This window comes from Colius striatus, chromosome 14, assembly GCF_028858725.1.
Source record: "Colius striatus isolate bColStr4 chromosome 14, bColStr4.1.hap1, whole genome shotgun sequence".
NCBI classification, from domain to species: Eukaryota; Metazoa; Chordata; class Aves; order Coliiformes; family Coliidae; genus Colius; species Colius striatus.
In genome coordinates, this window is record NC_084772.1 from 3,408,522 (window position 1) to 3,435,089 (window position 26,568).

Sequence of the window (26,568 nt, forward strand, 5' to 3'; positions counted from 1 at the left end):
CAACAAAGCTGTTGTGGACCAGGTTAAGCACATGAGGGGGGGTTTTTTGTTAGTCTGGAGAAGTTGGAGGGAAAGAATGCTTGTGGCATTTAGTGAAGTCCTTGGAGCTGACCGTAGGAGGAACTTGCTGGGCTGTGGGTGCTCAGGTATGTCCCTGGTTTTAAATGTGTGTGATGCCAGGTAGCAGAGAGCTGCCATGTGCTCAGGCTCAGAGGAGGTTCTGTACCTTGGGCCTGGTGCTCCCCAGCCTGTGGTGCCCAATGGCACTGGCTGGGATGGAGAATGCTGTGGCAGGACCCTGCTAGCTGAGAAGAGCTGGATGTGAAGAAGTCGGACTCTTGCTTGATCTCTGTCTGTGAAGCTCTGTTCCTGCAGCGTGGTGGTACTGCAGCATGTTTCTGTCCTCAGGATCATGGAGCCTTAGATGGTTTGTAGTTGCCAGGGGAAACATGAGGCCAAGGCAGTTGGGATTAAGGTAGTGCCAGTCCCAGGAATAACTACTGAACAATCCTGTAAGTGTGTGGGTGATCAGTGGCCTTGACATCTGTCCACTTTCTTTCTTAGGCTGAGATGCTATAGCAGTATCTTGCTGAGTCAGGTCTGAACCTCCACCCAAAGCCTACCTGTCTTCCTTCCTGTGGCAGTGTGTCCTGGCAATCCCAGCCTCAGTTACTGCCTTTCTCACCTTCCATGTCAGAGATTCCCCTTGAACTGTGATTAACTTCTTAAAGGTTGTAAATTTTCTTCTGCATTTACACAGAGACAGCTGGTTGGATTAAATGGTTTCATAGTATTAAGGAAAAAGAAAACCCAAGAGGCATTGCACTTGTTGGGGCCAAGGACTTTGCTTTGTTTTGAAAAAGCAGTGAGGGGAAAAAACAATTTACTCTTTTCAACTTTCATGGCTAATGTCAGGGTCTCCTAAATGTTGGCATTTGAAATATTGCCTTGATTTAGAAAAGAGAGTAGAGAAGCAGTTCAGGGTTTGGAAGCGAGATGTAAAATAAGGCAAAAAAAAAAAGTAAGGAAACAAAATTGATTGTGAACATGGGAATAAAAAGGAAGAAAGCAAATCCAGGGCTGTGCATTGAGGGCTGTGGTAATGAAAAGAAATCAATGTTCTCTCCTGCAATGTGGGATTGCATTTCTCAGAGGAAGGCAGGGGAAATGTGGCTGAAAGCAGCCAACTTTATTTTCCATCTTTATCAGAAGAAAACAAATATGAACCCTGCTTGGATTGAAGAGGATTATGGGCTGCCTATTTGGGACTTGAAGTTGCACTTGGGTAAGTAATCTCACTGCAGTTGTTTGGTAGGAAATGTTTGATAACATCTAAAATGATTTGTGTTGCAGTCCTTAAGTGTGTGCTGGAGTTCTTCCTTTGTGGGTTAAAATGGGGGTAGTGAATGCTCCCATCTGTAAGCCAGCACTTCCCTCCTCTCCCTGAACAGTCTTCATTGCAGCCCTTGTCTTTGCCTTTGCAGCTGTGTCTTCTGCAAGACACCAAAAGAGTCCAGTTACTCAGAGTTTGATTTAGTGAGGGCATCAACGATGACAGGAAAGTTTCTGGTGTGCCTATTTCAACCCCCCACCCCCCAAGAGTTCTGATTTGAGAGGCCAGGGCAGTTGCCTGTGCTGTCAGGTGTCAGAGCCTGCAGCAGGGTTTTTGGGGGACACTGGCTGATAGTGCTCTGTGTCCTTCTAGCCCTGTAGCAAAGGAGAGGTTAATAATGCAACATGCCTGCCTGTTGCCCTTGGCTGGATGATGGCTTGTTTCTGCAGGAGGATAAAAGCTATTTCCCAGAGGATGGGGGTTGGGAGGATTTCCAGCCCTGTCATGCAGCTCTCTGCATGGACCAAGTTACCTGTCTCTGGAGAGACCAGGGCCAACAGCCTGGTTTGTCAGACCCTGCTAGGATGGAGAATGGTGGCTTGTCTGAAGCTGAGGTGGCTGGCTGGCTTCTGTGCAGTGTGCACGTGGGAGCCCCTCTCTGCTTCCTTGGCACCAGCTGCAGTGTGTGCTGCTTGAAGTGTGTCCCCTGAGTCAGAAATGCAGCAGCCAACAGAGCCAAGTGCAAATGGGGAATGAGGACTCCAAGCTGGTGATGTTCAATATTATGAAGGAAAACAGGTGAGCTCATGGGGCAGAGAGGGTGTTGGCAAAGGAACAGGGGCTTCTGGTCCCTGTGGGAGCAAGGATGGGTATGCCCAACCCCAGGAATGGGAAGAGGGCAGAGATATGAACCTCATATCACCTCTGACTTCATGGTCCTGAGCATCTATGATAGCATGAGTTTTAGCTTCTGGGCTTTCTTTTTGAAGGTGTGGTTCTCCCCTGGGAAGGAGATGGCTGATGCTTCATTTTGTGGATGCCTTTGAACTCATCAGCACTGTCCTGAGAAAGAAGCTTGGAAGAGACTTCCTTCCTCTTCCCTGTCTGAGGTATACTTGTGTGCCTGGGGAACGAGCTCTGAGAGGAATGGTCTGTCTTATGACTTTTCCTCTCCAAGCCTGGTGAAGCCCAGGATGGGGTCAGAAAGGGTTGACTGTAGTCTTCTGCATCTTCCAGGGTGTCCTCAATTGTGTGTGTAGGCTTATGAAGTATGTACACTCCTATTGGTCTTAATTTCAGGTCCATTGCTGTTCAAACCTGGCAGCTTGGCAGGGCTGCCTGGTGCCTGTAGCCATCAAGAGTCATGGTTATGGTAAAGAAGCTACAGGATGAGCTCACTGTGGCCTCCCCTTGCTCAGTTGCCAGCAGTCTAGCAGGTAGCATACCCCAGTAGCAGTGACATCTCCCCCTTGTGCTCTCTGGGAATGCAGTGTATTCCCACCCCTTAAAGTCACCCTTAGCCAGAGAAATCAATCATCTGCAGTGCTTACCTTCCCTGCCATCAGAAATTAAGCAGCTTTGGCAGAACACATGTTTTGCAAAATGCCAGAACTTCCCCAAGGGCCCTTTGTGCAAAAGCTGAGAGAGTAATGTGAAGCTGCTTTTTGCAGAGCACACTAGTCCCCTTCTGCTTGATCAACCAGGGTGTCTGCTGTGTCCCTCTGACAGGGGTGCATCAGCTACTCCCTGCCGCCTGTGAGGATTTTGTCTGGGTGTTTAAGGCCATGGCAATGGGTGTTTGCCTCCTTCTGGGCTGGGAGCAGGTTTTTCAAGGATTACCCAGGCTCTCCCTCTGGTGATAGGCACTTCAGGCAGGCTGAAGAGCCTGGCTGAAGCAGGGATAGAGCTGGTGCCTTCTGAGTGCTGTGCTTCTCTGGTATGGGTGGCTGAAATCAGCTCCTGCAGACTGCCTTGATGTGCTCTCACCAAGTGGTGACCTCTTCAGTGTTGTCATTTGGAATTTCCACATCCATAAACCATGTTGCTGTGTGTGCTGGTCTGGTGTAGTTTCCCTCCTGTTGATGAGCCTTGGATATGTCCAGCCCGTGGGCTGGCAATAGCTGGTGGAGATTTGTCAGGGGTTGAACTAAGGGAGTTGTTTATGGGAGTTGAGATGTGGGAAGAGGAGCCAAGGAGAAAAAGGCTTTGGAATTGAGGCATGTGCATGAAAAAAATTCAGCATGTGTTTCTCCTAGTCCAGTAAGTTTGAGCTCCCCTGTCCCAGACTTCTCCTGTGCTGTAAACTCTGACTTACTGTCTAAGGAAAAAAAACCTACCTTACCTAAACTGAGCAACAACTGATGGGTCTTAATTGATAGGAGAAAACAGAGTGCAATAATCATACCACAGTGTCCAGCTGGTAAAATGGGGGTGAGTAAGCTGACCTCTGTTGATCTGAGGTTAATGAAGGGAAGCAGTGGCTGGGAAGAGCTGACAGGGTTGTGCCTTTCCCTGCTTAACTGAGCTCAGAGCCCTGGTTTTCCCTCCTGTCAGTTAATGACTTGCTCATTTTTAGCAATGTAAGGAACATCACGAGAAAAATGAGTGAGCTCCTAGGTGTAACTGAGTTCCAAGTAAAGTGGAAGGAGGATGAGACCAGGTTGTGCTCATGCTGAAGGCAGCAGAGGGTGATGTGCTGTATACCAGGGTGAGTTACTGCATGCATTTGTATTTTAATGCTCAGTCCTTGGAAGGGACTCTGCACTGAGAAACAGGCATTTCACCATGTACTTATGCACAGGGAGAGCCTTGCCTGAGGCTTGCTGTGCCCCAGGAACACAATGCACGTGCTCCCAGGTGAAGTGCATTGGTGGCTCTGGATCTTCTCAGGTCTAGCTACTTTAGGCAGGAGCCTTTTTGTTTGAGAAGAAATGTGGGGAAGATGAATAGGTGATGTGTTATTTATATAATGGTTTCACACTTTGCTGTCACATGGCATTTGCCAAGGCTGAGTGTGAGGTGCCCCGTGTAGATTCTTAATGAAATACTGATCATCACTATGAAGCAGGAATTAATTTCCAGATGCAGCTTCATTTTTCCCACCGTGGTCTTGTCAGCCAAACAACCAGTCCAATTTTCGTAGTTGCAGAAGCATATCTGGCCTTGAAATGAACACGAGGGATTTAAGCAGAGCTCAGCAAGCCCTGACCTCCCTTGAGCCCTATGTCAAGCCCTGCACAAGAGCAATGGGCAGAGGTGCTCAGGTGAAATGCATTTCTTTTAATGGACCACAGGTGTGGCCAATGAGAGGGCCCATCTGGAGCCCTTTGGAGAGTCAGAGGGAGCCTGAGGTCATTAAAGAGTTTAGAGTGGGCTCTATCAGGCTGATTGGGGTTATTTATTACAGTGCTTCCCTGAGGGGCAAGGTGGTTGTGCTGGTTTGTGTGCCAGTGTCAGCCATGGGCATGCTGAGAGGTGCGAGATACCAGCAGCGCAGGTAAGCTGGTTAAACTGGAGTCCCAGTTATCACAAAATGAGCAGGAGAGAAAGGCAGATGGAACACTTTGAGGGTGGTGCTGGCACCTCTGGGTTGGCTGTGGCAATGTTTTCCAGATATGTGGATATATAAGGTGTTTCAAGGTGGTGTGTGCCTCTCATGGCCAGTCCTGCATGCTAGCAGGCTTCCTGGGTGCCCTGCTCTAGGTGGTGCTGCTCCGGCAGGGGGGTTGCACTGGATGAGCTTTGGGGGTCCCTTCCAGCCCTTGAGATCCTGTGATTCCTTGCCGGTGAGAGCAAAGCTTTGGGTTCTGCCATCAGTTTCTCTCCCGGCGGTTCGGTTTCAGCTGACACACGCAGGGACGCGGCTGAGCTGGAGCTGTGCGGGTGTTTCGGAGGCAGTTTCCCCGCACGCTTGCTGAGGGCTCTGTCTGCCTTCCCCGGGCCGGGGCACAGCCCGAGGGGGCGCGGCGGGGCCTCCGCTCCCCGGAGCCGGCTGAGCCTGGGCCGGGCTCCGCTCCTCCGCGGGGCCGCCCCCACGGAACCGCCGCCTCTGCTCCGGGCGTCCCGGCGGTTGCCGTGGCGACGGCGGGGCCGGCCCGGAGCTGGAGGCCTTTGCCTTGGGGCTGCGGGGACCCCGCGTGTGAGTGTGTCCCCGCGGAGGGAGGGGAGGCTGGTGGGCCCCGGGTGCTGAGGTGACGGTGGCTGAAATACGGGGGGTGGCTTCAGGTGCGTCCCGGCTGCTCAGCCTGAGGAGGGAGGGCTGGGAGTGGGGGTGACACCCCGGGCCATACTCTGTGGTGTGGGGATGTCCCTGGTGCGAGAGCGGGCACAGAGGGGCTGGGGGTGCGGGGTGGGCGGGCGCAGGCCTGACCACTGTGTCCTGGCAGCAGGCTCTGCTCACCCTCCCCTGGGTTCCATTCCCCTGCCCTTGCAGTCACTGCTTTGGAGAGGATTTTAGGGGTGAGGCTGCCCGTGGGGTGAAGCTGGGGCTTTTGTGAAGGGTGGGAGGCGGCTGGAGGCTGCAGCACGTTGTTAGTGTTGGGGACGGGGAGTTGGAGCCTTTGTTGGGCCCCTCAGTTCCAGAAGGACAGGGAGCTGCTGGAGAGTTCAGCACGGGGCCACCAAGGTGATGGAGTGGAGCATCTGCCTTGTGATGAAAGGCTGAGGCAGCTGGGGCTCTGGAGCTTGGAGGAGACTGAGGGGTGAGCTCATTGATGTTACAAACCCATCAAGGGTGGGTGTCAGGAGGCTGGAGTCAGGCTGTGCTCAGGGATGGCCAATGACAGCACAAGGGGCAATGGGGACAAGCTGGAACAGAAGAGATTCCAAAGCAACACAAGGCAGAACTTGTTCCCTGCTGAGGTGAGGGAGCACTGGCAGGGGCTGCCCAGATGGGCTGTGGAGTCTCCTTCTCTGGAGACATTCCAACCCAGCTGGATGAGTTCCTGTGTGCCCTGCTGTAGGTGGTGCTGCTCTGGCAGGGGGGTTGCACTGGGTGAGCTTTGGAGGTCCCTTCCAGCCCTTAAGATTCTGTCCCCTCAGCCCTCCACTGCAGCTGGGCAGGGAGCAAGCTTTGCTCCCTAAAAGAGGAGGGAACTTCGTAAATTTCTTCCTCCGACCCGGGCTGTGGGTTCAATGGGAGCTGCCTGCCTTGCTGCTGGTTTTCTTGACTTGCATGTGGGCTTTTGGATGTTTCCCCCTTAAATCTTTGTGTTGCACAGTGTGTAAACAAGGGCTGAGATCATTCTTGCTGTGTCTATAAGAGACTCTGAAGGTTTATGATGAAAAATGCACAGATGGCTTGGCAGAAGTGACTGCAAAGCTATTTCACTGTTGCTCCTTTGGTTTTACATGCATAGGTGAATTTCTGGGAAGAAACAATTCCTGTATACATCTAGGGAAAGTACAAGGGCTAGATTACTCTAGGAGGGGTGCAGTGCTCATAACAGGTTGTACAGCCTTTCCCTGTGAGTGAAGGATAAGTAACCTGGTGAAGCCAAAGCCTGCTCTGTAACACCTTGAGGTTACAGCCAGTGCTGTAGTATTGCAGTGGTAATTCAGTAAATGCTGAATATTTACCATTCTAGCAGCTCACAGAGAGTGTGTGTGTATTGGAGAATCAGGCATGAGGCTGCAGCCAGCCAAGGTTGGACTGGGGGATTGTGTTCCTGGTTCTGCTGTTGGTTGTTTACCTGTCTGCACTTTGGTGCCTTTGTATTTGAATTAATGTTCATATTCTTCCAGAGATTGAAGCCCCTTTGTGAGGGTTGTGCAAGAATATACAGAAGTGTTTCACTGAGAAGGTTTTGAAGATTGAGGTGAAAACAGTTTGGCCTGGGTTGAGGTTCACAGACAACTCAGTTGATGCCTAAACTCTCAGGGTCCTGGCTGGTGAAGGCAGCTGGTCAGGATGTGAACGTGGCGCAGCCTGTGCTGTGCACTGTGAATTGATGCTTCAGAAGCTCAAAGATGGCTCAGAAAGGGAGAGAAGGTGGTTTTTGGAGATGCTGTCAGTGCCCCTTGTTCCAGCCTGGGTGTGCAGTTAAATGGTAACAGAGCAGAGGTTCACTTGCTTTAAGCCCTCAACAAGTACAGAATTGTTCACTTCCAATTAGTTCTCCTCTGCAGCTGAGGCAAGTGGTGTGTCCAAGCATTGGCTGAGGAGTAAAGTATCACATATGGAAACAAATCTGATAACCATGGGGGTCCTCCTGTAATTTCCATGAACTTTGAATCATCAGATCTTGACAAGAGCTGCTAAGAGTGATCCTGCTTCCCTGACCTGCTGTTCTGGATTCACTACTGCAGAGTCAGCTCTGACCCCACGTATGGCTGTTGGCTCTGACCCTGGGATCCATTAATAGTTCTCTGGTTTCTGCTTTTGCACTCCAGAGCTGTGTGGAAGCTGTGGTGCATTGTGAACCAAAATGAAATGAGGTCCAGATGACAGAAGAGTAAATAAGAAGGGAGAGTTGATGTAAGTCACAGAGCCAGGGGTGCAGAGATCAGATGCTGCAAGAGGCACTTGGGAAAGGGAAAATAGTCCTCTAAGTCCTGAAACCAAGGGCCATGGCTGTAAATCATAGCATGTGGAGCTGTGGAATCTCCAGCAGACCCTTGGAAGGGAGCTTGGTCCACCTCACTGTCAGCTGAGAGCTGAAGTTTATTAAAAGAAATAACAGGAAGGTATAACAGTGGGCTCTGATTAGTTATCTTGGCTATGGTAGAGCTTTTGTGATGAATTGCAGGATGACAGTACTGCAGTGATAAAATACAGAGGGACTGGAAGATAAAGGTGTCAGATGAGGCAAGACTGGGTTTAGAAAGCACTCAGCCACTTAACAGTGGGCTGGAGAGGCAAGAGATTGTGGAAATTCTGCTGCTTCTTTCCTGGTTTCCTTGAGATGCTGTTTATATGGTAGTTACAGCTAAGCAGGTGATTTCTAGGCAAGAAATGTCATCTTGCTACTTAAGCCTGAGCAGGGCAAGATTATTTAACTGGACAGAATAGTTTAATAGCATCCTGATTCTCACTTTTGACACATCTCCTGTCTTACTCATCCAACCAAGTGTAATAGAAAGGCAGGTTAACCAATTACTCCAGAGAGGTGCTTTATCTTTGCAGTAGGAACAAGCCAGGATTTATTGTGTATACTGGAGCAAGATTCAGCCACCAGCCTGTGCTCCTACAAGAAAAAGCTTGGGTATAAGGTGTTGCAGTGCAGCATGTGCCAATAGATCCCCAGCCTTTTGGTTTGGAGAGCAATCAGTTGGTATCAGACCAGCTGAGAGATTGGTGCTGCTGCTTCATAGTAAGTGATGTGGAGTCCCTTGAAATAAGAGCACTGGCACATGGCATAGTGACAGCCACAGGATCTCTATAGGCATGAAACTTTGCATTTACATGAAACTTCCTTTTCTTTTTTTCCTCAACATACATTAAGAGGTTTGCTGCTTCCTTTTAATTTCCTGTCTTTGGTAGCATCAGAGAGCTGTTCGGTTTTATTTTCCAGAGGGAAGCTGATGGACATGCACCAAGGGATTTGGATGCTTTAGAGCTATATCAGAGTGCTCACATCAGCTTCTTGCTCAGCACAGCTTTTAGCAAGCTCACAGGCCCTGGAGGGCCCCTCTGTGCCTGTATTTGTGCTGTTGAGCCTTCTGAATTTTCCAGGTCCTGGCACAACTGAGTAGCATCAAGCCCTGTCTTGTGCTTCCAGATCCCTCAGCCATGTGGCCCGAGCCCATATCACCAGCTAAGTAGTGTTCAGAGGTTGACACTGTTGCTCTGAAGAGAAGTGAAGGTGCTTTTCTTTACACTTAATGTAGCTGATGGCTGAAAACACTCACCTGGTAGCACAGTGGTCCTGTGCAGACCCTCTTCTGCCTAGCCTGAAGCAAGGAGTCTGCTCTAGCTGTGAGTCCACATCATGAGTATTTTTCCCTTCCCTTTTGTTTTTTTTTCTCCTCCAGAGACTGCTTGTGTGTTGCATGTTAAACAGTCATTAGCTGAAAGGCCTTAATCAAGGGAGCAGAGCCCTCCAGCCATGGCTTTTTTCCCAGCTCTTAAGCATCCTAGCTGCCAGCCTGCATTGCTTTCTCCACACAGCAGTGCTAGGATGTGTGGAAGTGACCTTGTCTGGTCTTCCAAGCAGGACTAGGGAATGGCTTTGGCCTCCTCAGTCTACTTGGGAGGGCTGGAAGGTTTGGACTATGGAAAAATAGAGAGAATAGCAGGAACACAGCTGAGTATGGGAGCTGGGTGTTTGAGTGTGAGAGCAGGCTGAGATACTAGCACTGGGTGCTGAGGTGCTTGCAAGTTGTGTGGGGTTTCATGCTGCTTCTACCATGAAGATACTTTGCAGCCAGCAGTTTTGCTTGCTGAGCATTGAGGTGTCTCTGGTATGTCTTCTGAGCGTGAAACCTGGCTCCAGCTGTGCTATTTGCCTGCAGCAGGCAGGAGTCACTTCTGTGCTGAGCCAGTGAGGCTCTAACATTGCTTCTCAGGTGCTGGAGCCATGGGAGGGACCACGAGGTGGCAGCCCTGTATGTGCATCTCAGACCAAGCAGGAGGGACTTGATGGATGTCACTGTGGCATCTTTTCCCCAAGTTCTGCCTCCTGAGATGGGAATTGTCACCCACCATCCAGTTTCCTTAGAGCACTTCTGTCTTGAGTGCACGAGAGTATCACGTCTGAGGTGTCTGTGCCTGAGCTGTCCAGTCTCCACTCTGATCTGTGGTTGGATACTATGTGGGAGATGTGCAGTGAGCTTCCACAGACTGGCTGGTTGGATTGTAAACCTCCCAATAATGTTTCAAACAGAGGATTCTTTCTTCCCAGCCAAGCAGATATGAAGATTTGGTTTGCCTGCATGAAGAGTCCTGTGAGAAGCTTTTGTTTATAGCATATGCTGCACTAAAAAATGACTGAAGCTCCCTGGCAGATGAGATGCTCTTGTAAGCTGGGTGTCCTTGGCTGGTGTGTGTGTGTGTGTAGGTGTGTGCTGGTTAATTGGAACAAACTCACCAGATGAGTATCTGCCAGGTGCAGTAACAGAGGACACCCCCAAGGGCATTGTCAGAGCTGCAGCAACATAGGGATGTGCCTGCTTCCTTTTGTGTTGGTGTGGTTGGGGTCCTCCCTGGCTGAGCAAAACAGGAATAAAGTCTTTGCTTTGTAAGTCAGTGTGAGCTTTATTTACTCCCTAAACAATAAAAGGATTAGCTTGTCTGTAGTGTCTAAATTAATTTATCTGGAGCTTGTGGAAGGTGAACAAATGCTATTTGAAGGCATCCTTTCCAGTACTGATGTTGAAGAAATAGATGGGCTGCAGTCATTTACAAAGCTGTAACTCTATCAAAGGTGTTTCAGGGGCAGTGCAAACCACCAGTGTACAGACCCAGTCACTCAGTTATGATACTGAGAAAGTTCAAGGCATGAAGCATAGCCTTCTCTCCAGCCTCCAGCTGAAGCAATCCTAAAGCCACACAGGCAGGAACACACATCTCTTCTCTGGGTGTGGAAGAGGTTAAGGAGGTAACACCCCACTCTGGAGTGGGTTAGCAGAGCTTTCCTCCCACCCAGCTTACAGGGTGAGATGCTGCTTTTTTGAGAAGCTTCTCTGCACAGCACCTGCAGCCTGCACAGTGCAGCAGGTTAGAGCAGGAGATGCTCAGCAGCAAAGAAATAAGTGGCCTGTAGCTAATGTTAGACTCTGCACCCTCTCCTTCCTTGAGCTCCTGGTAAAATCCTTCAGCTCTGCCTGGCAAGGCTGTAACCATAGAGGGGTTGCACAGCTGTTTCACTATCCCTCACACTTGCATTCCAGCTTCCACTGGGCTCTTGCAAAGCACCATCCTTGTAACAGTTGATGCCATTCTGCTGTGGGCACAGTCACAGCAATGGTCCTGTGGCTGGCTTCTGCCCCTCCAAGCTGGCTCTAGCCCCTGAGGAAGCAGGACTGTGCACTACACAAAGTGAAGCCTTCTAGAGAAACAAGAATTTCCTGTCTTGAGCTCGTTTTTGGCTCCTGGGCATGAAGGAGGCAGCTTGGGCAGGAGGGCCAAGGGCAAGGATGCAGCAGCTCTGTGATTGTCAGCTGGCTTTCACTAGATGTGTGATTATAGAGGAAGTCTGAGGAGACAGAAGGGGGTTGAGTGGGTTCTAAAATTGCTGTGAGGGTAGAAATGTGGAGCTGAGCTGCTCCTGGAGTAAGAGGAGCCTTGGGGAGGAGGCTGAAGTTTGGATATCCTCAGGGATCTTCAGCTTGCCACCCTTCTCTGCTGCGTCTGGGTTTCCTGAGACACATCAGAAATTTCTACCCTAACCCTGGGCATGTTTTCTTCATTGCTTGTCTGTGTGGTGTTAGATCTTGTCCTGGCACAGCTCATTCCTCTCCCTCTGCTCAGGGCATTTGTGCTCTGAAACATCAGTCAAGGTGTCAGAGCTGAGCCCGGAGCAGAGGAGGAATTGCAGTCCTTCCTCAATTTCTGGGGTGGGTAGAGGGCTGCCTGAGGTGGAGATGGTAAGGCTCTGCCCCCACCAGACAGGAGGAGGGGGCTGGAGGTGTGCTGTGTTGGGGCTGCTGTTTTGTCCTGCCTCTACAGGGAAATGTAGCTGCCTTCTGCCCCTTTGCTCCCAGTCTGAGGGGCTGATCCCTGAAGGGTCAAGGGAAGTGGGGCTGTGGAATTGCCTTACGCCAGGGCTAGAAGATAGAGGAGGCTGTAAGGCTCGAGCAGGGAGATTAAAAGCCTTTTGGAAAGAAGCATTGTGGGTGTGATGAACAGGATTAATTTCAAGTGAAGAGAAATTACAATTGGAACAAATAATCCAGTTATTCAGGAGAGCGAATGCGAATCTGGAAACACTGAAACACAGATTAATGTGGTATCATCCCTGTTACATTTCTCTCTTGAAAAATAGTTATTTCCAGCTTTAAATCCTAGCTCTTGCTGCAGCATGTGCTTGTGTCCATAGGACAGTGCTGGGCTCTTTCATGTTTCCTGCAAGAGCAAAAAGGAAATGGCAACCTTGTCGTTTCCTAGCACTGTGAAAGGACCCAGCACCACCACCATGTACATGCTGTAGCTGTTTGGGGAGTAAAGGAATGAAGTTACTGCTTTTGCTGGCAGGATGTGGGTAAAACCAGAGGGGAAAGGAATAGTCATCTCTGTATAGGTGATGTCTTTCTGTATACGGCAAGTTCCCCCAAAAAAAGACACAGAGTGGAGAGAAGCAGGAGGGAATGAGATCTCTGATTTTACTCATTGTCAGGATACATTTCAGATAAACAAGTGGGCAAATCCATCTGCTCCTTAGTCCAGTTAGCTTGGAGGGGAGGGAAAATGATTTCTAATCCAAAATAGTGCTTAGCAAAGGCTGCACACATTTCTCTCTGGTTTTGTCCTGGTACCCGAGATGTGCCTTCTGGGGTTGGCTTCTCTTCTTGCCTTTTCTTGCATAGTCCCTTTGTTGATGCAGAGAGGTGGTTGGTGGGCTTGTGACTGGCTTGAGAATGGCCAAGGGACACATTAACCCATGCTCCTTGTAGGATAAGGATGCCAAAGAACAACTGCCATTAGGGTGAAGTCTTCAGTGGCCCTGCTTTCATTTACATGGCATTTAGATTTGAGCCAATTGCTCATGTTCCTTTAATGGTTTCATACTTTTGTTTCTGCTGTTACAGCCTCCATAATGCCTGTAGAGAGACTTGAGTTTGGGTGTTAATAAGTGAGAATTAGAGCCCTCATTCTCCATGGAGAAATGCTCTTGGGCACTGTGGTAATTTCATGCCTGGAAGGAGTCATATTTGTTGGATAATTTTTGTAACTTAAAGCGACCAAATTAGCATTGAGAAACAATAGTTCTTAATCAGAGTTTTGAACTCTGTGCTCCATTAGTTAGAAGCATCACCAGGCTCCTTCCACAAAGGATGGACACTTGGTTTGCAAAGAGGAAAGTGGTTTGATTTTGTTAGTGCTCGGGGCAGCAGCTATGCCTGGGCTTAAGGTTGTGCATAATACCCTGAGCACTTGGAAGGGTCAGGCACAAAGTCACATCAGGTCAGCTGCTTTTGCAAAATGAAGCAGCTAAGTGACACTTCACCTTCCTTCTGTTCTCATCAAAGAAACTTTCAAAGAGTAGTAAAGGACAGTTTGGATATTAATAGAGATTTGGATAATAATTCCAGCTAATGGGGTCCCAAAGTTAATGGAAGTGAGAGGGAAAGTGAGACATGCAAGCAAGTCCTGCTGTATGTTTGTGGCTCATGGGACTGCATCCACAGGAAAAGGCTCAGGGAATGTTTGCTCTGGGATTCTACTTCTCTGCCACTTAAATATGGTTTAGTCCTGAAATGAGGAGGGAGGGGGGAGGGCATTTATTGTCTCAGCTTAAGAGTGCCACAGCATGGAGATACAGGTATATCCTTTGGGTCTGCCACAGATGGGATTCTGGGTTTTCAAAGTCCTATTGATGCTTCTTCTAGGTGAGCTGAGAGCTGGCCACTGGAAAGATCCATCAGTCTGTGAGGTCCTTCAAAATGGCTGGTGTGTTCCAGAGCCAAGAGGTAGCACCTTGTGATCCAAAGCTAGTCAGAGAGGCAAAGGAGCCTGTAACTGTAAGTACCTGCTGTGGGCCAGGCGGGAGCTGTGTTGAGGCTGGAAGCTCTTGCTGTGTCCCTCCCTTGCTTGCCCCTTCTGTTGTGTAGCAGTGCTTTGGAGGTGAATACCACCTCCTCATCTCTTTTCTGCTGTGCTGCTGTTGGAGGTGGCTGTCATGGTGCAGTGGGGGATAGACTGTGTGCTGCTTTGGGGAAAATCCAGAGTCATGCACGGAGGTGCCACTGGACTCAAGTTCAATAAATGTACTGGGTGTTGCACTGGAATAGCTGAAGTATATGCTTCTTTCCATCCTCTTTGTGTGGGAGGTAGTATCCTCTGTCACACAGGCATACCTTGCCAGTGCTGCTCTGGCCATACCTGCTCTCCTGGCAGCTGGGCATGTGGTGGGCTGCCAGAACTCTGCCTGAAGACTTGAGGGACATGGCTGGTCCCAGATGGAAGAGGTTCTGTAATATCTCATCCTGTGTGGAGCACAGATCCAGCCCTGCAAACATCAGTGTGGTCAGAGCAATTCCTCCTTCTCATCCACAAATGTTCCTTTTGCTAACTGGAGCTTACTTGACCAGAGATGACCTGGTGTTGAGGCTCTGGCAAGGAGATATCTCTGTATACTTCTTTGGAGGGGTGTCTGAGGCCAGAACAGAGAGAGAACAAGTGCTAATTAAAGCAAGATGACAAAAACTTGGACCCATCCCTTTCCACCTCAGTCTTGGCACAAGGTTGCTGTTCTGCTTCCCTCTGATTCACCCAGCAGTGACATCTCCACGTGCCTGATGGTTGTGAGTGTTGTGCAAGGATGGAGTTAGGGGATCTGTGATAACTCCTCCCCTCTCTCTTCAAAGGTCACTGACTCAATCCAGCAAAACCAAAGAGGAAACAAATGCCCGAAGAGCAGCAATCCCCAACCATGTCACATCACATCATGAAAGAGAAGCTAATGGGACAAGGCACTTTGTTACAGAATGTGTATTCCACTCTGTATCATTAATTTACTGATGTTAAATATTTCAGCAGGTAGCTCATGGGACTTCCAGGACTATGCTAGTGGCTGCGATCAGAAATTATTCATCAGTGGTACTTGAACAAGAAAAGCCTTTCTGAACAAAGGCATTTCTGTAGCTCTTGCTGGTGTTTTGCATTTCAGCTGACTCCCTCTGCCTTCCTGAAGGAGATGTCTCTTACCACAGAGCAGAGGCTGCCCAGCACTCGGCAGATGAGGCAGCCCCAGATTATCCAGCTTCTAGGCATGAGTGAAACCTCCCATCACAAGGTAGCCTTTTCCTGCCCTTTGCCTTGCTGTTTGTGACATTTGAAGAGGGTGCATACTGGTGACAGGCTGGCCTCCAGCTTAGCAGAATGCTTGTGTGACTGGGTCTTGTCCTTTCAAACTGCTGGTGGTGGTGGAGTTCTTTCTGCTGGGGGAAAGGTAAACACTTTTCCCTGGTGAGAAGTCCTGATCTGCATTAAGCCAATATAAATAGCCTCTGCTGAAGCTGGTGAGTTTTGCTCCGGGGTAGGACATGAGGGCACAAGCTTGCCATCTTCCATGCTGCTGTTTTATTGTAGACACTGTCTACAAGAGGCATTGGCCTATGAAGGCTGTAGGGCCCTATGCTAATTACTCAAGATTTAACAAAACCAATTGCATTAATGCTTTGGATTGGAACAGCATGTGGGAGCCTTGCAGAGTTGGTCTGCAGGCAGCAGGATCCTGCCAGGTGTGCAGGGGAATCACCCCATGCAGTGTGGTGGATGTGCTTTATCTGGATCAGTGTTTACTTAACTGTATGTTTTAAGCTTCTTTTCTTACAGGGCTGCTCAGTATAGCACCCAGCCCAAACCAGTAGATTTATCTGGAGTACTGTGTCCAGTTCTGGGCTCCTCAGCTCCAGAGGGACAGGGAACTGCTGGAGAGAGGCCAGTGCAGGGCCAGAAAGATGGTCAGGGGACGGGAGCATCTTCCTTATGAGGAAAAGCTGTGGGACCTGGGGCTGTTCAGTCTGGGAAAGAGGAGATTGAGGGGGGATCTCATTGATATTTACAAGTATCTAAATGGTGGGTGTCAGGAGGTTGGGACATCCCTTTTTTTCTATTGTATCTGGCAACAGGACAAGGGGTGATGGGATGAAGCTGGAACACAACAAGTTCCATTGAAACACAAGGAAAAACTGTTTCAGTGAGGGAGCCCTGGCCCAGGCTGCCCAGGGAGGGTGTGGAGGCTCCTTCCTTGGAGGGCTTCAAACCTCACCTGGACACGTGCCTGTGTGACCTGATCTAGGTTGGACCTACTTCTACAGGGGGTTGGACTGGATGAGCTCTAAAGGTCCCTTCCAACCCCCACCATTCTGTGATTCTGTGATTACTGAGGTAGGCTGTTGAGTGGAAAACTAACAGCAGGAGAACTGTAACAAATGGGTCAAGGATTGCCCTAGACAGCACAGGAGGTTGGGAGCACATCAGGTGAGTGCACAAGTCAGTGGCAGCGTGCTGCAGCTGCTGCCTGCAGCATGACCACGACTTCTGTGGAGAGGTAATAGACTTGCCTGTGTCTTCCATGTGGAAACACTGCATCTGGAAGAGGTGAGACAAAGCAGGGAGGAGTTTTCTCCAAGTAATGCCTCTGCTCTGTACTCTCATGCTGTTTGTGTGTGTTTTCAGACATGCTGCTGCAGTGATATTGAATAAAACAACAATAGAGTACAAAAAAAAATCCATTTAAAGCTGATGGGAAAAGGAGATCCCAAGTCCAGCCTTCATCAAGGTGCCCAGTCATACTGAGGAAAGAGCTGAACCTTATCACCATCCAGCATTTATCTCATTGTCTTTTTCCTAACTCCTATGTTTCTTTCTTTTTGGCCTGACTTCCTCTGGTGCTCTTCTCAGGTCTCTAGGCTCTACATCAACAGAGATACTGGGATGTGTGAGACTCAGTCTCCCTGTCTCAGTAAAGATCACAGTAGAATGGTTTCCTGTGGGGGCCTTGTGTAAATTGTTGGGTTTCCCTTGCTCCGTGAGTGCTTTTGGCTCCTTCAGTCAGTGCTCTGGAGCTGTGTGACCACACAGCACAGGGCTCTGCTGGAGGTAAGAGCTGTCTTGCATTTTGGAGAGGGAAAACAGGATAAGCACTTACCAAAAGAGCTTATTAGCTTCAGCTTGTTCAACATGGTCCAGGAACTTTTGATCAACAGAGGACACAGGTGGGTGAGCTACTGTTAGCCTCATGTGAGCTGGGCAGATGTACTCACCAAGAGCTTGTACTTCACAGGAGATCAGTGTAGGATTCTTGTTCATGAGTCTTCCTCCCAGTAGCTGATCCTCTCACTGCTGTCTTTCATCTCCAGTTCTCAGCAGTTGACCTGGAGCAGAGCCTGTGTCAGCCTTTCCCAGCAGAGGTGGTGTTTCAGAACTACATCCCCCATGAGGTCTACGAAGCGCCGCTGATTCTGAGGAACACGGACAAGGTAAGTGCTGGGATGTGGAGGTTGGACACTGCTCTGGATGAGGAGGGCAGTGTCATTCCTGTGGGACATGGCTTAGCAAGTTACCTGCTGCAGCACAGCACATCCAGAATAAACTGTCTGACCACCTTTATTTTGCAAGATGGTGGAAATCTTCCCATGCTGGGGATTCTGGCCCTGATCTTGACTCTATGTTGGTGATATTGAACCCAAAGGAGCTTTTCTAGTCAGTGTCCTTCCCCTTGAATGCCTCAGATTGATGGGGCTGTTGAGGGCTGTACACTTGTTGCCTGCTGTGAGCACCACATCCTGGTGGCTCCTTGGTTAATCTTGGTTTCTGGCAGGACATCTCAGCCTCTCACAGCTTGCCCAGCTGTCTCTGTGCGGCTCCCTGTCATAGCACAGGGGTTGAATCTTCTGCACTTGATGCTGGAATAAGTTATCATTAGTGGCATTATCACTCCAGGGAAGATGTTTGTAAACAGCAGTGGAAACAGATGGATTGAGCTGAAGTGGTTGGAGGCTTTTAGGTGCAACTTTAGGCTTCTGCTAAGCATAATTCAGTTCTGCTCAGGGTCTTCTAAAACTTGTGGTGCTTTGCTTTCCATCTGGAGAACCACAGGACATCCAGAGGAATGTGCTCTTGGAGGTCTCCACCTTTACTTGAAAACATTGTGATTACTTTGAGATTTCTGAAGAAAGCTGAGAAGGGAAAAGCTGAAAAATGTCAGGGATTCTTGTTCCACTGAGAAGAGGAAAATGGAGACCTTTAGAATTTCAGCAGGGGAAATGTTTGCTGGAATGAGGCCTGTGCCAAGAGCAAGCTGATGGGAAAAGACAGGAGGGAGGAAAGAGCTGAGTTAGAAAGTGCCCTGGGAGGGAACACTAAGTGCAAGGGTTTCTTCTGACACCTAACAGTGTACTGGAGGCAAAGAAAGGTCAGACAAAGAAAGGTGCTATCAAAGATACTGCTCTGTAATAGAGCAAGATGTACACAGGAGAGGAGAGTAGGATGGGAAGATGAAAGTGTACATGGGTGCAGGGGAATTAACCCCTTCTCCTAATCTACCTGTTGGAGGAAACAGACTAAAACACCAAGGGCCTATTGCAGGTGAAGGAACAGCAGGAGAAGTCAAAGCATATTGGGATAACAGGCTTTGACAGTGACGAGGCTGGAAATGGAAGAGCCTTTAGCAAGGCAGGATGCAAGTGTGGCCCCTCAGTTATTCCCAGAGAGTACTGTGCCATTCCTGGTTTGGTGTTTAGCTTGGGAATACTGGGAGGATGTGGCATGGGTGCCCATGCTCAATGGAAACCATTCCTGTGCTCCACACCCATTCTGGCTGCTCTGCTCTAGGTATCCTTTTTCCTGATGAAAAGATGCCTCAGTTTCTCTTTCCCTACACCCCTGCTTCATTCCCCTTAAGTCTTTTGGCTTTAGCTGCTCCATTATCCATCTGGCACTTGAAAACATTTGTCTTTGCCAAGTACCAGCCAACAGGCAAGCAGTTGATTGGCTCTATTCATGCTTCCTCAAGTGGAAAAGAACATCTGCATCAACATTTCTGCCATTCCCAGTAAAAAATAATAAACTTGTACAGCTGCACCTTGGGATTTGTGTGCCTTATGAAGGGGAGGCAATGTGTGAACTGTTGAGTTTTGCTAAATGAATTAGTTCTGATACAAGTAAGACCTCAACCATTGGCCAGCACTGGTGTAAAAGATCAGCTCTAAGGAAATTCCTTGGCAAATGTAAGTGCACAGAGAGAGATGATAACCCCAGGAGAAGTTATGTTCTAATTTTATTGGCTTTTGGTAATGTCCTGGAGAAAAGCAACATTGTGCTGTGTCTCAGAGTCCTCTCTCCAGTTCTGAAGGTTCCTGTGAATTGTACTGACTTACACTACATGGTAGCTTGAGGTTGTCTGCTCCATAGAAATCCAGCTAACAGCAGAGTATGTTCCAAATAGAGGCTCTGTAGCCATTCAAATACAGAAGTGCTTTGCTGGCTACTTACTGTTGTGACTTCAGTGCTGTTACTTTGCTGTCCCCAGGCTGCTCCTCACCACCCCTAGATGTTCTGGGTGGCTTTTGCTGAAGGTCTGAGCCACCTGTGCTCATCTGCCAAGACCAAAATGTTTATCTGCAGCATGAAATGGCTCCCAGCAATGTGCTGGGACAATGAGTTCTAAGAGTCAAAGGGCTTTTTGGGAGTTTGGGACTGCCTTGGCTATGGATTATCAAGCTCGAGTGGGTGGTGCAGAGAGAACCTTCATTTCTGCCAAGCCTCATGTGGGTTTGTTATGTATCAGCAAAGCTGCCTGTCAGTCAAAAGGGCCTGTTTTAGACTTTGCAAGATGAGATCTGGTACCTAGGGGTTGGTGTCTGTGTGCAGGAAAAGGCCTGTTTGCTTTCTCTATGCCTGTGGTATCCCAGAAGACAGAACCTTGCAGCAGGGTGCCCACAGGGACTCCTGCTTGTGGGGAGGAAGACCCAGAGATCTGCCCTGCCTGCACTATGAGCTGCCTGGCTGCAATCACCAGGCAGTGAGAGCATCTGGAGAGCTGAGATTGGCTTTTAATAATGAAACCACACTGCGAGTCAGTGCTGGTTGTGTATGTCAAGGCAGAAAGTGCCTTTGAAGCCCATAATTGATAGGCACAGCCTGGAAGGTCGTCTGGCGTTCCATCATTTTGGCAGGCTGACTGCTCTCATCTTCTGCATCAGCCTGGAGTGTGTTCTGCTTCTCCCTACTTTACAGCCCTCTTGAAATTCTCCTAGCCATCTCCTTGTTTCTGGGGTTGTCTCTTTATCTTCCCACGTTCCTCCTTTTGCCCTTCAGGTTTGCTTTAATTCCCAATAAGGCCTCAGTGTCTGTGGTTTCTCTTGCCTGTGTGACTGAGTACAGCAGCTTGACTGCCCCACTCCAGACTGGTGTGTTAGGAGGGAATTTCTTCTTTCTTCCAGTCTACCACACCTGCTTTGCCTTCAGATAAGACATTCTCCTTCTAGAGCTATGCCTGCATGGATGTGTGCAGGCAGAAGCAGGCAGGTGCTTTGGGTTTGTTTGACTTGGTTGTTAGGTATTGTATCTCCATACTGCTGATGTCTTACCTGCTTGGCACTTCCTTCAGTGCAGGGCATTGTGCTGCTGCCTCTACCCTATAGCTCTTTTACCCAGGCAGAAGAGATTCAAGCCCACTTTTGTGTATTATGAGCATGGAGGTTCAGAGCTGAAAGAGCTTTGGAAAGATGGTTAATAAGGATGTCACCAGGGCATGGCCACATCTCTTCTGTTTCCACAAGCGTCTAAATCATAGTTTGATGCTGTTCCTGCAGGTTCTTCACCTGGTGAAGGTTGTCTTGGAGAGCTCACCTTACTTCAGGTTGATCAGCCCCAGTGCTGTGTGCCGTAAGGTCGCACCCGGCATGGCTTCAACTTGCCGCATCGTTTTCACCCCTAAGGAGAACAAGGTGAGATGGGGTGTCCCAAGAGCTTGGTGCCTTCAGTGGAAGCTAAACCTGGAGGGCTGGGTGCAGAACAGGGTGTCTGGTGTGGGTTTTAAGGAATTATGCTGGTTTCCATGTGGTGGCACTGGATCTGGATCTGAGGGAAGCTCTTTCCCCATGGTGAAGATTGTGCTGTCATAGGCTGGAGACTTTTAGGTGTTTCAGGCTGTTTTTATCCTTCAGTGCTGAAACATTTAATGTCTGTTGGCTTCAGGGATGACAGACTCCACTGGCTGTGGTGGGGCAGCCTCTCAAGGTGTTGGTTTCTGTTGTCTGTCCACTGCTGCACAGTTGTGGGTTTGCCTCACTATTTCTAAACGCTGTTTAAAAGTGACATGTTATTTAGAGGACCCAAAGGTGAGGGTGATCAGAGTGAGGACCACCACCTTGGGAAACTGGAGTCACTTGAAAGTGACATGTTGGACACAGCAGTGAGACCAGCTGAACATTACATCTACAGTTGTCACTTGTTTTGCATGCTTGTTATAGCCCAGACCCTGCTGTGAGGTCTGTGCCAGGCTGTGGCCAGGCAGTCTGAAGTTAGTGAGGTCATGGCAGGGCATGGTGCTCTGAGCCACTGCATTGGGGACTGACAGGCTGTGCTTCCCCTCTCTGCACTTTCTTGAGCATTTGTGAGGGAAGATGCACAGGGAAGAGTAGGAAGCATATGTAGGAATAAAGAGCACATGTAAGAGTAAAGGAGTAGTTATAGTCTGCAGGCAGACATGTCACCCCAGAGATGGTGATGTGGCTGTGTCTTCATGCCTGTGGTTATGGTTGCTCTGTCAGCTGGCACCTTCTCTGTGCCAAACAGTGCTGTGGCCCTGACAAGTCTGATTGTGAGTGATGTGAAGGATCAATGGTGTTGTCTGGGGGCTTATTAATACAGAAGTACGTGGCAGGGAAGGGAGGAAGCATTGCAGGGAAACCAAGACAGCCAGGCTGACTGTTTCCATCCTGCTCCCTGGTAGCACTGTTCTTTGCAGGACTGTGGTGGAGAGACAAGGTTAGGGGATAGTTCTGAGCCAGCTGCTGTTTCTGCCTCAAGCCAGAGGTGCAAGATCTCTTTGGGTGTACCTGTTTTCTCCTCTTTTGCTTGCTGTTTAGATGTAGTTAAACACTTTGTTCTATCTCCAAACAGCATGGGCATGGAAAAGCAGAGAGGAAATGCCCTTGGTCCCTAGCTCAACATGGCTGTGAATCTCTCCCTCTGGAGGGACTGAGAATAATTTTATATAGTTAATGTTTAAGGTAAAAGTTGTTGTCCAAGGGCACTTCTTCAAGCTACCCAAATGACACAAGAGCTTAATATCCCTGAAGCAGGCTGTGCAAAGTACACTGCTACCATGGAAATGAGATTTATTAGTATTAATTAGTGTTGATTTTGGGAGTGCAAGAGGTAGATTGGTGCCTGGGAAGGGCAAAGGACCACTCTTCAAGTTTAGAGAGGCAGCAGAACAACACATGTGAACATCCCCACAAATAGAAGTAGGGTGAGATAACCCCAGAGAGCACTAATGGTCCCTACTTTGTCCCTTGTCTTGCCCTTGAACTGGCAAGTGTACAGAACAGGGAGCTGTGCCAGGGAGAGTTCTCCTGCACAGCTTCAGCAACACCCCGGTGGTTTCTGCTGAGCTGTGCTGCTTGCAGGGGCTGTATCAGGAGAGGGATCCACACTGCTCAGGGAGGAGCACGTGGGGATTTGTACCACAGGATCAGAATTTTGTACAGGTGGAGCATTTCCTTGTCCCTGATGGAGTGTGAGTCAGCAGAGGGCCAGAGTGCTGGAGCTCACCTGGAATGCATCTTTATGCAGTCAGGAGGTGCACAGCACCCTGAAATCCCCTCAGCTAACCAGCAGCTTTGGGAGTTGGGTCTGGACTTGCAAGTTGGTTGTGTGCAGAGAATTTGTTGTAGTTGTGGAAGGCTTATGAGCACTGCCTTTGAATAACTTCTGCTTCTCTGCTGCTTAGTGATCCACAGGGGCTGTGGATAGCCCAGTGGACGGGGCTGCAGGTACAAAGCCCTCTGTCAGGCCTGGAGAGTGCTTGTGTTGTGGAGTTGGTTTAGATAATTGTCTTACTTTGAATGTGTTTTTCCCTGTGTTAAGTCTGACTTCAGTTAAGTCACAGGAGAAAAGCACAGAGCTGAATTGTGGCTAAGCTTTAAATAAAAGGACCATGGGAGTTGTTAGTTGCTGAAATGCCGTGTGCCATGTAGCCCTTTCTTGAAAAATGAGCAGTTTCCTATTGTCTTGCAGTCATTTGGGAATGGGCCACATGACTGGGCTGTCAGAAAGTAAATAAATAGCTGACATGTCCCTTTGTTTATTGTCACTGGTGTTATGAATATGAAATGCTAATTTTTCTGCTGGGTGACATTTCCAATTAGTTACTGTTGCTGCTCCTGATTTATGCATTTCTGGTTTAGGGCTCCAGTTGTCTGTCCAGTGTGGGTGTTCTCGTGCCACCCTGTGTTCTTGAGTGCCCTTGCACTGTGGTCTGACAGTCTCTGCCTAATTGGGAAGGGTTGTGGAACAGCAGGCAGGAATACTTACATCTGTGTCTCCTTCAGGCTTATGAGTAGATCATCTGAAAGGAAGCAAGAAGCATAGAAAAATATAGCACAGCTTCTACTAGTTTGTCTTTTTGCTCTTCTTGCTGTAGCAATACAGTATTTTCAGGCAATACAAGTTCAGTCTGTAAGGTTTGCAAAACCCATTATTGCTGCTCAGTGGGGACTGAATTACTGCTCATGGATTGATGTGAGATATGCCAGGACCGTGAGTTCTGCGTTGCCAAAATGAACCCCTGGAAAATCCAGTCCAGCCCTGTTGGGTGTTTTGGAGCAGACAGAAGTTACTACACGCAGACTTCTTTAAGATGACTTCTGCAGGGAGAAAAAAGGCACAAGATCCAGGCAGATGGCCCTGTGCAAAACAAACCTGGAGCAAAGTGGCTGGTTTCTAAGCCTCCTGTGCCTTGGCAGCTGAGGGAGGCGGGAGAAGGGGTACCCCTTCTCAGGTGAAGCTTCCTTCATCCTCCAGTCTCTCATCCTTTTTAATGGCCCTTGTTTTTCAGTCTTTATGATCTCATGGTTTCAGCAGGGAGCTTTCCTTGCTTGCCTTACTGTGTTACTTCATGCTGCAATGAGCTTGTCTCTGTGAGTTGTCTGCTGCGAGGCATTTAGTGAAGAGTTTAGGGTAGGTTGTGTGACAAAGCTGCCTTCTTAGTTTGGTACGCTGGGCAGTTAAGGTTGATATCACAGTGGCAATAATGAACATTAGCCTGAGTCTGCCAAGAGCCTGAAATAACATCTAAAACAAGCAATTGCTTTAGTTTCAGTGGGTGCTAATTCAGATGCCAGTGGTGATACTTGGAAGGCCAGAGCTTGTAACTTACTGAGTATCAAAGGGGAATAAGAGAAAAGAAACCACTCTACAGTTATCTCTGTTTTACTCTAAATTGAGAGAGGAGTTGTATGAAGGATGAAGTTGTATTTTCATGGAAATCTGTAGCCTGAAGCTGCATCTAAACACAATAATCTTTCAAGCATAGAAGTGATGCAACCTCTGTCTCGCCCAGGCCTGTTGATTTAGAAACCCAGCTATAAACAATCTGCTGAGGGTTTGCAGTTGCCAAGTAGCAGGTTTCAATTCTACTCCCAGATTGTAAACAAGTGCATAGCTGAGTTAATGTCCTGGTAACACAGGGCAGGGCTGCAGTGGGGAAACTGAAACCTTATTCTCCCAAGGAAGGGCAATTCCACCTGCAAAAGCTTAAGGGACTGTGGGTTCACAACAACATGAGCAGTCAGCTTCTACCTAACACCCTGCTTTCCTTGTGTTTCCCCTGTTTGGCCTGACACTTCATTCAACTTGGTGCAAGGTGGGGTAGTGAAGAGTGGTAGAAGGGTCAGCACCCTCCAAAGTGGTTTGAGTCCAGCCTCGTGCAGGATGCAACATTCCAGGGCACCCCTGAGATGGAGCACAGCACACGTGCATGTACATGAGCGGCAAGAGGCAGCTTTCTGCAGGCCATGGTTGTATCTGTGAGGCCAAATCCTTGCTGTGCTGGTGGACCCAGTGCCCCTGACCAGCAGAGCTTCCTGGGCTTGCCCTTGGGGAGGTTTGTTCCTTGGGCTCTTAGTGACATTGCTGTTGAGCCTCTTGCTCCTTAGCCATGTCAACAAACTGATTTGGGTTTGGTTTTCCCCTTTTACTTCCCTAATGCCTCCAATTGTTGAAGCTTCTTTTTTCTTTATCTCCTTGCTGATCTGAACTCCTTGCATCCTCTCTCCCTACCTGACATCTGGAAGGGAGAGATAAGTAACTATGGCATGCCAAGGCTTAAGGCTTGCAGCTTTCCATTGGAGCTGGTGCCTTGCTTACAGTAGTGTGGCCAAAATAACAAAACAAGGAAAGGGTGTTTTTTGTTTGCTAATGCAGTTTCTGAGGCTCTAATCGGTCCAGGACACAAAGTACACAGATAATAGGTGCTTTAAATTCACATGGGCTGCCCATAGCTTTTATTTAGGCTGCAAGGTGGAATACAAAATTGCTAATGCAGAAAGACTCTCTGCAGATGAAAGGCTGTCCTGAAATGTGATACTCGCTTCTGTGGTTCATTTACTGTGGTTCTCTTCCTGCTACTTTACCTTCCAAACAGACAAAGCAAAAGCCCTTCTGTGATTTGCTGTGTGAATATATAAAATGCCTTGGGAAAGAAAAAAAAAAGGTGCTTCTCTTATTTTTCACATCTTGGATGTGGCAGCATCTGCTACAGCAGCCTCATGCCCCAGCTGAGCAGGTGCTTGGTAAAGCACTGGGTGCTGGCTCTTGGGTTAAAGCAATAACTGTGTGTCTGTGCCTCATCTGGCTGCTTTAGGTCCTTTTCAGGCTTGGAGAGGATGGGTATGGGAGCAGGAAAACCCAAGCACAGAGGAATCTGTATTAGTTTTGGTTAGGGGAGTTTGCTGCTGTGTGCAGTTCATAAAGCAAATACTCTGCTTGCTGCTTCAATGGCTGTAAAAATATCAAATGAGTTAAAAGCACTGAGGGAAAAAGATCAGGGGAGCAAGTGAGAGAGAAGAGGCAGAGCTCATATCAGCTTCTCAGGAAGAGGTGCTTGGAGGTAAAGGCTCCTGTCCCTGCTGCAACTGCTTTACCCCTGATTTCAGTGGGGATGTTTCCAGCACGGCAGTGCTGCCCCATACATCTGGAAATGGATCTGCTCATCCCTATAGTAAATGGTTTTGGTGATTGGATTCACCTTCCTACCACTAAATGCCAGACAGCTAGGGGAAACTGTGGCCCTTTCCTGAACAAGCTGATGGCAGGGGAACAGAGCAGTTGAGTTTGCTGTGATGGGGATGTCTGCGTGTCTCCGTTGGCAGCTCCTGATCTGCTTGCCTCAGGTAGTCAGGTTAAGGAGGCACCCAGGCACTTACCCTAGAGACCTCACAAGAGAGGCATGATTAAGGCATCAGCCATGCATCAGAGAGGAAGCAGAGCTCTCTCCTGTGTCCCTTGAGGCTAGGATAAGATATAAAGGGAAATTGAGATTAGATCCAGGAGGAACTCTAGGGTACAGCTGGAGTAGGCTGCTGGGGGCAGGGCTGGAATCAGTAGTGCTTTTAAGTCCTTG

The 26,568-nt window shown here is 48.8% G+C and overlaps 1 protein-coding gene across 1 annotated transcript in view; it reads left to right on the forward strand.

Moving 5' to 3' along the window:
* The window catches only part of HYDIN (HYDIN axonemal central pair apparatus protein), a 154,362-nt gene that overhangs the window by 5,156 nt on the left and 122,638 nt on the right, over nt 1–26,568 (forward strand). Inside the window, exons 2-5 of the mRNA XM_062007844.1 lie at nt 13,832–13,951; nt 15,100–15,225; nt 17,297–17,416; nt 20,753–20,887. Of these exons, the coding sequence (XP_061863828.1) occupies nt 13,832–13,951; nt 15,100–15,225; nt 17,297–17,416; nt 20,753–20,887 (501 nt within the window). The remainder of the gene's footprint in view (nt 1–13,831; nt 13,952–15,099; nt 15,226–17,296; nt 17,417–20,752; nt 20,888–26,568) is intronic.